The sequence below is a fragment of the Schistocerca serialis genome, chromosome 2 (assembly GCF_023864345.2).
Source record: "Schistocerca serialis cubense isolate TAMUIC-IGC-003099 chromosome 2, iqSchSeri2.2, whole genome shotgun sequence".
NCBI classification, from domain to species: domain Eukaryota; kingdom Metazoa; phylum Arthropoda; class Insecta; order Orthoptera; family Acrididae; genus Schistocerca; species Schistocerca serialis.
Genome location: NC_064639.1, coordinates 380,371,677 through 380,384,421, shown reverse-complemented (window position 1 = coordinate 380,384,421; position 12,745 = coordinate 380,371,677). Strand labels below are relative to the sequence as shown.

Sequence of the window (12,745 nt, the reverse complement as noted above, 5' to 3'; positions counted from 1 at the left end):
GGTTGGAGAATGTAGGGATAGATCTTGCATCTATTTCAGGGATATGTACCACCAGGCAAGGAGTTGGGAGCAGGGGTTGAGTACGAATGGACAAGGATATTGTGTAGGTTTGGGGGACAATGGGAAACCATTGTGGGAGTGGTAGGGAAGATTGTGAGTAGGATATTCCTCATTTCAGGGCACAACTACGTATAGTTGAAACTTTGGTGGAGAATGTCATTCAGTTGCTCCAGTCCAGGATGGTACTGAGTCATGAGAGGAGTGCTCCTTTGTGGCCAGATGGTGCGTATTTGGGAGATGGTAGGGGACTGGATAGTTGGGACAGAGAGATCTGTTTCTGAACAAGGTTGGGAGGGTAATATCAGTCTGTGAAGGCCTCGCTCAGTGAGACCATCATGTGGAGGACTACATTAAGAAAGGTTGCCTTTTGGGTTGAAGAGGACTAGGCGAAGCAAATGGGGGAGAAGGTGTAGAGAATTTAAAGAGAGATATGGGCAGACTGCAATTATAGTGAGAATTACTTAAGTGTAATGGCAGGAAGAGCAGAACTTTTGATTGGATTTATTTGTAGGTGATGCCTTCAAATGAGAAGTAACTGTGGGTGAGGATATGGCTGTTCATGATGACCAGGGATGAGGTTGCAGCCTTGGAGTCAGTTGGGTATTGGGAAAGGTACAGTTCAATAGCTGCAAGGCTATCAGCATCAGTGATGTTTAGTATAGAGGAAGGTGGCATCAACAGTGATGAGTGGGGTGCCAGGTAAAGGAACAGGAACCGAAGTATATAAGGTTAAGTTGCAAGTAATAGGCTGAAGATATTGGTCCATGAGAGCAGAGATTCTCTCTGTGGGGGCAAGTAATCTGTCACAATGGGGTGTCCTGGGTGGTTGGGTTTATGGGCTTTAGGAAGCATGTAGACAGGAATGTGGGGAGTGGCAGGGGTGTGGGGTGAGATAAAACTCAGGGGAGAGGTTCTGAAATGGACCTAAGGATTTGAGGAGGGACTGGAGATCCTGCTGGGTTTCTGGAATGGGGCCTCTGTGGGATGGTTTGTACATCTATGAATCTGAATCCCTGCACTTCATAATCACAGTAGTGGCACCTTTGTCTGCACGTAGGGTTATAGGGTCGAGATTGGTTTTTAGACAGTGGATTGCAGTTTTTCCTGCAATGTAAGATTGGCTTCCATGTTGATGGATTTGTGGAATGACGATGATACAAGGTTCAAGGTTAGAAAATTCTGAAAAGTCGACAGGGGTTGATTTAGGGGTAATGGGAGTCGATCACAGTAGGATGGGGGTAGTGAACTAAGTCAGGTACAGTTCAATATTGTTATTGGATTGAGACTGATTGGTAGGTTTAGTATGAAAAAGTCTTTCCATTGTAGGGACCAGGAGATGGAGAGCCTATTTCATCTTTATTTCACTTCTTTGGTCAGTCTACACCCAGCCCACAGTGAGTACAATGAGTTTACTATGGTCCATGGCTGGAGTCTGTAACGGGAAATCCTCTAGCATTACTTTTCCTTAAAAGTAGTTGTCGATACCAGTATTATTTTTCGAATTTTGGACAGGTCAATATTATCTCAGTTGCTTTTCTGAAAATTTCCACATAATTTTATACACAGTATTTCAATTAGAGTACATTTCAAGTTAAAATGTATGAAAAGGAATTACTTTATAAAATATTTTAGTTTTAATACTATAATCGATAAGTACTAGTTCTGAATGTATAGTTAAAATTATATTTTTAAGAAACAGGAAATTATGAATTACTGGCACACACAACATTTCTATAATTAATTACACAATCCTGTACTTTACTAGGTTTATTCTGAATTCATTTATGAAATAATTAAAACTAGCAGGACTTCATCTGTTAAGAAAAATTAAAAATCCGTTGGAATATTGATATGTCCGCAGAGCATGGAAGTCATAAGCATGCCTCTGATGTTATTGGACATATTTTTGTAAGAACAATGTAATTTCGGCTTTGTTAATGTGAAAAATCAAAAGACTGTATGATGTACTAAAAAGTGAGACAATATATTTACATAAAAATAAAAATTCACCAACAATCTTCAAATTTCTTTAGTTCAATCCAACCCCTGAGATTTTCAGCTTCAAGAATCAGACCCCTACACAAGAAGAACTGGAGCCATCTCAGCATGCCACACAAAGTAAACTAGAAAGTTTATTGTAATCCTCACTCCTCTCAAATCTTCATAAAAGACATTGTATAATGTGGACTATAGATGGAAGTAGGAGGGAGGGGGTGGTTTACAAGTCCAAGCCAAGAAGCCAGTGTGCTACCTTCTGCAGCATTCATCAGTGAGCGGTAAAGCGTAAAGCAGAAGGTCTGGGTTGAAGTCTCAATCCAGCACAAATTTTCATTGTCACCAATACATTGTGCAACTGAGGTCTGGTCATTCTGGGAAAAATAAGAATAATCTGTAAGGAAAGAGAGAACATGTACAAGAGCCAAGAGGGAATAATAAGAATGGAAGACCAAGTATGAAGTGCTGGGATTAAAAAGGGTGTAAGACAGGGATGTAGTCTTTCACTCTTTCTGTTCCACCTATCCATCAAAGAAACAATGACGAAAATAAAAGAAAGGTTAAAGAGTGGAATAAAAATTCAAGGTGAAAAGATATCATTGATAAGATTTATGATGACATAACTATCCTCAGTGAAAGTGAAGAAGAATTACAGGATTTGCTGAAGAGAATGAATAGTCCAATGAGTACAAAATATGGATTGAGAGTAAATAAAAAAAGGACGAAAGTAATGAGAAGTAGCAGAAATAACAACAGTGAGAAACTAAACATGCGGATTGGCGATCACAATGTAGATGAAATTACGGAATTCTGCAGTCACTGGTGAGTGGCAAAGCTTAGGGAAATCTGGGTTTGAGTCCCAATCTGGCACAAATTTTCACTGTCACCAATACACTGTGCAGCTGAGGTCGGATTGTATTTGCAATAGTGACTGCATTTCTTGCTTTGTTATTTGCTGTACCTTGTTCTTGGAAGAGGGATTGGTGTTCAGTTATACCAGAGTTCCATTTTTAACTGAGCATACTAATAAATGCAGTTAATGTATTTGGTTTATTTATTTGTATAGGTGTCTTCAACATTACACTGGCGCAGTTATATTTGAGGTTACATGTTACTGGACACATACCCAAGTCAAGGCAGCTTCTTAACACTTGTTTGCACATCCATTAATCTGTCAACAGTCAATCTTTTTTTTTTTCAGTGGTCTTTGGTGCTTCTTCACTGTGTTCAATATTTACTTTTTCTTTTTCAAACTTACTCTTCCTTTATGTTACAACAATTCTTCTTTTTCCTGTTCTTTTTGTTGCCTTAGCCACACTTTTCTCCTCTTCAAAGTACTGTTTATATCTGATATGAGCTGTGTATGTCAATTGAAGAAGCTCCTGAGTGATCACCACAACCTTTCCCTCGAACACATTCACAACAGCTTCTCTTAGGCACAGCTCACACTGAGATAATATGACACATGATATGACATGTTGCAATAAAGTTCATGTGATGTGACACTTTTTGGTGCAACACTGGTCTTCCCACTGGGGAATTGCACAAATTGTGTTTCTGTTTCAGCTGCAATCATGGGTTCTCCTGAAGAGAATGTTACGGTGGTTTACCATTATTTAAAGCTCAAAACACTGAAAAAGAAATGGAAGTACTAGGTGCCCCCCAAACAATGCTATTAAATATCAAACATACTGCATCTGTCTTTTTCCACGAGCTCTCCCAACACTGAACACAAATTCCACAAATTCTACAGACAGTTTCCAATTTTTACAGCAACTAGTATCAGCTACTCTGGCAAAGCAGGACACAAATTTTCGACTTGCTCCTTCTCCTGCTGAAAAGCATTCTGGAGTTAGCAGTGTGAGTGCATGAGGTGTCTTTGCTTGTATGTGTATGAATCGTGTGTTTCTCTTTGCTGATGAAGGCTGTGGCCAAAAGCTGTCTTTTAATTGTGCCTATCTGCAACTTAACATGTCTTCCTTAAGGTAAGTAGCAATCTACCTTTTCCTACACTGCTGATATTCCTACTTGGAGTTTCCATTGTTTTATTTGTCAATCCATCCATCATACAAAACATTAATTTACCTTTATTTTCATATCCTGTCAATCTCTTACAATGGCCATGGTATAAAATTGACTTTATAGACCAAAAATGAAAAATACAGATTAAAACTGATTGATCTGAAAAATAGGGTCTTTTTCTGATTTCCATATCTATTTACATAGAGAAATCTATTAACAAAAACTAAGGAGAAATTTGGGCAGGGTACTGAAGTTCAGGGTGAAGAAATAAGAACTTAGTTTCGCCATCTCTGAAGATTAGTTGGATATAATGGACAGTGTCTTCCAAATATGCTGTAAGCTGAATATTAACGAAGGCTTACGGAATGTACTCAAATTAAATCAGGTGACTGAGGCAGTGAAATCTTAACAGTGGACATAAATAGTTAAGTATTAGGCGGCCTTTTCTTAAGGTAAATTAGCTGAAGTACAGTCTTGTACTGTTCAAGCAAAATGTAGTACTATGAACGATTCAGACAAGAAGAAAATAGAAGCTATTGAAATTTGGTGTTACAGGTGAATACTGAAGATTAGAAGAGCAGGTCAGATAACTAATGAAAAGGTACTGAATGGAATTGGGGAGAAAAGAAATTTATAACACAACTTGACTAACGAAAGGTACGAGTTCACAGACTGGATGTAAGCTGCAGTAGTCATAGAGAAGAAGAGGCTTACAAAGGATAGATTAGCATGGAGAGCTGTATCAAATCAATGTCTGGACTCAAGACCAGAGACCTAAAACATTTAAAGCATGCACTATTTGAGCCACTACTAAAGACGGCTAATGTGAAAATATGGGAAACTCTCCCCCCCCCCCCCCCTCATCATTTTCAAATACTGTAAAATCAGTTACTGAAAAACAGAAAACTGAGTTATTTTAATGCGTAAAATCTTCTTAATGAAGCACAGTTTGCTTTCTAAGGCAGCACAGATTTACAAAAGTAGTACTTAAAGCTCTTGACAAGGATGGCTGCATAACAGGCTGCCCACAGCTTTTGATACTATTGATCATAAAATATTACTAAACAAACAGTGTGTAGTAGGCATAGGGGGAATAGTGAATGAGTGGTTCCAGTCATACTTACAAAATAAAGTACAAAATATGCAGGCATATAACAAATGGAAAAGGATTCTCTTTGCTGATGAGAGCATCAGTCAAGTCACTGATAAAACAAGAAAACATTCTATTTATATGACAAATGAAAACCTTAAGAATAAGTGCAACTGAGCAATATGTCACGAAGAAAACAAACAGCATGAATTTCAGCTTAAATAGGTGAAAAATAACTTCTGTCATTTAAGGTAAAAATGATAATGTTGTAGGCTGTGTAGTTTTTAGGGTGAACATTGAGTGCCAACTGAGAAGGAATGAACACATGATGATATTGGCAAAGAGTGTGTCATCAGCATGTTACACTCTCAGTGCCATATTATCAATGTGTAACACCCAGTGTCTTGTAGTGACATGCTACGCCTATGTATAATTGATTCTTAGTTATGGGTTTCTTTTCTGGAGACAAAATCCAAAAAACTTGGACACAATTTTCAGACTACAGAAAAAGGTCATAAGTTAAAACACTGAATATGTTTACAACAACTACTGTATCATCTACCAATCTGACATTGTGCACATCAGGAAAATCTCCAGTAATATGTCTCAAATTATTCTATTCACAATAACCGAACAAGATATAATTTGTACTTACATTTACCAGGGAAGAACAAACCAAAAATTCTAATCAGTATTTTTCATAGAAAGTAAAACTGTGTAACAATGCATCCTAGGAGATGAAAGAGATTACTAAAATACATTTATTTACAAAGGTTGTCAAAACACACATTTACCTCTTAAATACTGTTTACTACAAAAATAAAGATTACTTAAATAACTCTTAATTGTGGATTAAGATGGCCGCTGATGCATAACACCAATTCTCTCCGTTTTTCTGTGTTCAACATCTCACTCACAATAGGGGGGGGGGGGGGGGGGGGAGAGAGAGAGAGAGAGATTTAGTTTTTCAGACATGCAGAAAGGAAGAGGAGGAGCTGTATCAGTGGTGTGAAAGTGCAGTCATTCCTAATCATCTGCAAGTATGTGTAGTTGTAAACAATGAAAAACATGAAGAGAGTACAAAATATGCTAACATTATAATATTCAGCTATTTCTACATGACCACTCTGCAATTCACACTCAAGTGCTTGACAGATAGCTCACAGAAATACTGTCAGACCATTCCCCTCTCTAATAGAACATGGTACAATAAACACCTACATTCTCCCTATGTAGATGGGAGTCAACTAAATATTTTTGCATTCGGAGAAGAAATTGGTGATTGGAATTTCGTGAAAATAATTTGCCACAACGAATAATGCTTTTATTTGAATGATTGCCATCCCAACTTGCATATAATATCTGTGACACTTTCTTCCCTATCTCTTTACAAGCTTCCATCAATCCTGTTACCTAGGTAAGGGTTCCGTACACTGCAATACTTCAGAAAAGGACAAACAAGTGTAGTGGAGCCAATCTCTTTTGTACATTTGTAGTGCCTCCTAAGCGATCTAGCAGAAAACACAATCTTTGGTTCAGTTTCTCAACAATATTTTCTATGTGATGATTGTAACTTAAAAGTAATCTGTTCACAAGCTCTAGATTGCACCCATGGTCTAGCAATAGCGTCTTTGATTAGTAATCAATTTGTCCTCAATCTTGGGTTCAAACCCCACGTATGTTTAAATTTTGAATAAAAATCATCAGCAGTGCTGGCTGAAGACTTCTGTCTTAAGAAGTCATCCCTTGATTAGCAAAAGGCCTTGTCAAAGAGGGCAGAGGAGAGGACAGAGGTTCACGGCACTCTCTTGCCCTTAGGTGGGAAACTACCCCTACAGGCAGAAGACTCAGCAATGATCAATGGCATGAGGAGGCACAATACAATGGAAACCACTGCATTAAAGACACATAACATGTATCCACAGGACATGTGGCGTGTACTTGAAAAAGTGTCATGATGATCTCTCCATTGACAAAAGATTCTGGAATACTACCCCATTCATATCTCGAGAAGGGTTCTGCTAACGTGGATGTGACCATGAGAAAAAGATTGAATAACCAATGAAAGGACAATGTCCTATGAGTCGGGGCATGGAATACAGAAGCTTGAACATGGTAGGAAAGATACAAAATCTGAAAAAGGAAACGCTAAGGCTAAATCTAGATATAGTGGGGGTCAGTGAAGGGAAATGGAAACAAGACAATGATTTGTGGTCAACTGAGTGCAGGGTAAATAGATAGCGCAGGGAGGATAAGATGAAATGGCTGCATGAACAATGTGAAGAAATCGAAAATGAAATGATTGTCGGAAGAATTGACTTAACATTGGGAAAGTCGAAACAAGCTTTGCTGAAACTAATAGCAAGGGTGGTAACATTAACAGTGCAATGGGAATACCACTGCTAAAAGCAGAGGGGAGAGCAGATAGGTAAAAAGAAAACACTTAAGGCTTCTATGAGGGGAGGACTTGTCTGATGATGCAATAGAAAAAGAAACTTGAGTCGATATAGAAAAGACAGGGGATCCAGTATTAGACTCAGAATTTAAAAGAGCTCTGGAAGTCTTAAAATCAAGTAAGGCAGAAGGGATAGATAGCATTCCCTCAGGATTTCTAAAATCATTTGGGGAAATGGCAACAAAATGACCATTCACATTGGTGCATAGACTGTATGAGTTTGGTGATATACCATCCGACTTTCAGAACATCATCATCCACACAATTTCGAAGATTGCAAGAGCCAACAAGGGCAATAATTATCACATAATCGGCTTAACAGCTCATGCATCAAAGTTGCTGACAAGAATAATATACAGAAGAATGAAAAAGAAAATTGAGGATGTGCTAGATGATGATCAGTTTGGCTTCAGAAAAGGTAAAGGCACAAGAGAGGCAATTTTGACATTGCAGTTGATAATGGAAGCAAGACTAAAGAAAACCAAAGACAAGTTAATAGGGTTTGCTGACCTGGTAAAAGTGCTCAATGATGTAAAATTGTGAATATCTCTGAAATTCTGAGAAAAATGGGGATAAGCTATAGAGAAAGATGGGTAACATACAATATGTCAAAGAACCAGGAGGGAATAATAAGAGTGGAAAACCAGGTATGAAGTGCTCGGATTCAAAGGTGAGTAAGACAGTCTTTTGCCCCTACAGTTAAAACTAGAAATTGAAGAACCAATGAGGGAAATAAAAGAAAGATTCAAGAGTGGAAATGAAATTAAAGATTAAAGGATATCAATGATAAGATTAGCTGATGACGTTGCTATCCTCAGTGAGAATGAAGAAGAATCACAGGATCTGTTGCATGGAATGAACAGTCTAATGAGTAAAAAATATGGAGAGAGTACTTCGAAAAAAGACGAAAGTAATGAGAAGTAGCAGAAATGACAACAGTGAGAAACTTAACATCAGGATTTGTGATCATGAAATGGATGACATTAAGGAATTCTGCTACCTAAGCAGTAAAGTAAGACGGATGGAGCAAGGAGGACATAAAAAGCAAACTAGCTCTGGCAGAAAGGGCATTCTTGGCCAAGAGAAGACTACTAGTCTCAAAGGCAGACATTAATTTGAGGTAGAAATTTCTGAGAATGTACTTTTGCACCACACCATTGTATGGTAGTGAAACATGGGCTGTGGGAAAACCAGAAAAGAAACTCAAATAATTTGATATTTGGCACTACAGAAGAATGTTGAAAATTAGGTGGTCCGATAAAGAAAGGAACGAGGAGGTTCTCCGCACAATCAGTGAGGAAAGGAATATATGGAAACCACTAACAAGAAGAAGGGACACAATGCTACGACATCAGGCAGTTACTTCTATGGTACTAGAGGGAGCTGTAGATGGGAAAAATTGTAGAGGAAGATACGAGATCGGAATCCATCCAGCAAATAATTGAGAACTTGGGTAGAAAATGCTGCTCTGAAGTTATGAGGTTGGCACAGGAGAAGAATTCATGGTGGGCCACATCAAACCAATCAGAAGACTATGAGTGCAAAAAAAACCCTGTAAGTATTTTGTTGAATCACTGACCTTTATATTGGTGGAGTTTATCGTGTAGGGTAACTGAAATTCAAGACTGTTTATAGTATATAACTTAATTTGTTCTCGGTATGTACTAACACATGACAACTTCAGATAATGGATAACTAAATGAAGTAGCGCTTGTTAAGACACCGGGCTCCAATTGGGATGGAGCCTCATGCTCTGTCCAGCCATCATGATTTAGGTTTTCCACTGTTTCCCTAAATCACATTAAGCACATGTCAGGATGGTTTCATCAATAAAGCCACAAATGTGTGACAACCTGGCCTACGCTCTCCTTGACAAATCCTGTAAGAATGTAAAACTATCCTGTAAGAAATAAATTACTAATACCCAACACACACTTATGGAATTAAAAATACACCTTAAAACAGAAACGAAAAACTTCAAATTGAAAATTAATTTGACAAGGATTTCAAATTAACTGATTACATTTTACCAAACAAAAAAGACAATGAGCAAGATATTTCACTCTTAAACCAACAGACAGTCCCTTGTAAATATAGCCTAATGTTGTTGTTTGGCAACGCTACGTTTGGTTCAATGCAATGTTCCATTCCTATCATTTACCAGTCATCATCTTTATTTAAACATAGCTGCTGTATTCCACTTTGACAATGAATTGACTTAGACACTTGTTTCCAGTTCTGTCCTATGATAGAAACAATAGGCAGTTTGAGGAAAGACAACGACTCAACTATGGCTGACTTATTCGTGGTATATGTACAGACATAGCAGACATATGTAGAGACATGTCAGGAAAACAATAATACATGACAAATATTTACAACTAAACTAGAGGTGGCGTCAGTGCATTTGGGATTCTGTATGGCACCCTGATACAATGTGTACCACATTATTCAAGAGCAATAGCTCAAAATATAGAACTCAGTGTTTGAGCTGTTATGTGTAACGACAGCTATAAGTGAGTGGTTGCTTTTCTTCAAGTTTGTTTACTATTCAGTAATTTCTTTGAGAATATATCACAGTGTACAATTAATTGTTTTTAAGACACACAATATTTAAGAGCTGGCCAATGAGTAATGAAAAGAAGCAATCTCAGGATAGCAACAACAAACATTAATACGAGGACACTAGTGACAGGTACAAAACTAGTTTACGTATTACAATAATAAGTTACTGAACAGGAAATGCACTGAGCATATGGCCAACGGGACTGGAACAAAATTTCAAAAACCTCTCTCCTAAGTCGTTTGTGATAAAACAAATTAGCGACTACCTAATGGAACCTAGCTGTAAGGTATAAAGAAACAAACATAGATGCACAAACTGTCTGTAATAGTCCCTACGTGGGAATGTTTGGAAGGAGACTATCTCCAATAGTGTGTGAAAAATAACTGCTGATGATGAATTTAATGTTCACAGTTAAAGTTGGTAATGAAGATGTGTTAGTTTGACTACAGGTCAATGCAAGTGATTAACAAAGAAGAACAATGTTAAATTGCGAGAAATTCCTGGAGAATTCTCAGTTATTTGCCCTTTATCTTTCAGAGAAAAGCTACAGAGCTGGATATCCTTATAATTGGTCACAGGGCATTTCACCTTATATTTACAATAAAATATGCTTTTTTTTATCGTATACCTACACAACGAGGCATCATGTTTCCACAGGTCTCACGGAAAGTACATGGTAACTTAAGGACTGAAACTTTATGGGTTCTACTTTTAGGAAACATTTCAAAATGAGACTGTCACATTGTCTTCTTGCAAAATTTTGCTGGCAGAAACGTAAACTTTACATATAAAAAAAGTACGAGGAACGACAATTCCTCGTCTCCACAAACACTGCCTATTGTATTTAAAGTTGTTGTTCACACTCCGATAAAAACACAAACATAAATTCGCAACAATCACATCCTGTTGCAAGCGTAACACCTTGTTTGACATTGATTACTAAGCACACAAAAGGGATGTTTATTAATTCTTACCATTCATTTTGCGTCCCACGCTGGCCGCTGCCTGTGGAAGCAATAATACTTCATCTATGTGAATTTGCTACCAACGCTGTGAACTGCGAACATTTGTTTACCTTCCCCACCCCCACTACTTCACTACTGATGACGCATCAGTCAAAGCGCTTCCATGTAAACACAACGTACAGATATGCATATGTTGTGAAAGGTCCAGTTGCAGGAAATCACTGTTGTAACCCCAGTCTAACATGTTAGACTGTGGTTGTAACTCTAAGCAGGTAAACTGAAAGAAAAGGGGGAAAGCAGTCAAAAGAATGCAAGACAGATACCACGAATGCAAACCAGAAAAATATTCAGCGCAGAAGGAACTATATACTACAGAAATTATCAGGTCTACAATGTTGTTTGAGCCTATGTCAATAGAAACATATCACGACTGAACAATAACGATCTTGCTGTCTACATTTATACACTGCAAGTCACTGGTAACAGAGGGAACCTTTTACTGTACCATACAACGTTACAGTTTCCTTCTATTAGTAGATGAAGTTTGCTAGCAATAGCTTCCCGATAATTTAAGTACTGCGGCAACAGAAGAATATTGTAAAATACATTTCTATAAAACTAAATTCTGCGACATTATGAGTTTAGCTGGAATGTCATACTTATTTTCGAATGCCTGCAAATTAAGATTTTCTCAGTTTTCGTGAGCTACATCCTTCTAAGTAAAACATCTTTCACCAGTGAGTTTATACGTAAGCCCAGTGGACAGAGATTAGGGTTCATGTCTCACTTCAATACATAGAGCAATTCTGGCCGTTAACTTAACTGATGTATTTACTTTTCTCCAGAGAGAAATTTTATTCTGAAAATGTGTGGCCTTTCACACTTTGTTATATAACAAAAAATGATAGGTTTCCCCTGATACTACAAATCGACAGCTATCTGATTTTCTTATTATTGCTTTTTCAGTGGTACTGCTGCAGTTTTCAACAAGGTCATTCTAGATTCGTATAAAGGATTTTATTCAATAAAGAGCGTGACAAATATTCATATTTTAGACCTAGACTGGGATAAAAAGCAACCTTCGATTATTGGACTATGTCAGATCTGACTGCTTATAGTAAAGAATGTACCTCAAATCTATTTTTTTTTCGTAAATTATTAGATAAGTACGTCGATTTTACAATATCACACAGACAAAGAGGGCATTCATGGTCAAAAAAGTCTGCTAGTATCAAACATCAGCCTTCATTTGAGGAATAAGTTTCTGAGAATGTACATTTACAGCACATCATTGTTTGGAACTGAGTGTGGGAGCATCAGAAAAGAAAAGAATCGAAGCATTTGAGATGTGGTACTGTAGAAGGACATCGAAAGCTAAGTAGACTATCAAGACAAGGAATGAGAGGTTCTCCTTAAAATAAGGAGAGGAACATGCAGCAAACATTGACAAAAAGGAGACAGGATGGTGGGACATGTATTAATAAATCGAGGAATAACTCGTGTGGTATTTGAGTGAGCTGTAAGGAGAGACAGAATTTGGATTATATCCAACAAATAATTGAGACGCCGGATACAGGTGCTACTCTGAGGGG

General features: G+C 37.7%; 1 protein-coding gene across 1 annotated transcript in view; it reads right to left on the bottom strand.

The window, feature by feature from the left end:
- Positions 1 to 11,284, bottom strand: part of LOC126457203 (sorting nexin-21) — a 57,720-nt gene extending 46,436 nt beyond the window's left edge. Inside the window, exon 1 of the mRNA XM_050093302.1 lies at positions 11,163 to 11,284. Coding sequence (XP_049949259.1) covers positions 11,163 to 11,169 — 7 coding nt within the window. The 5' untranslated portion in view covers positions 11,170 to 11,284. The remainder of the gene's footprint in view (positions 1 to 11,162) is intronic.
- Positions 11,285 to 12,745: the final 1,461 nt, after the last annotated feature.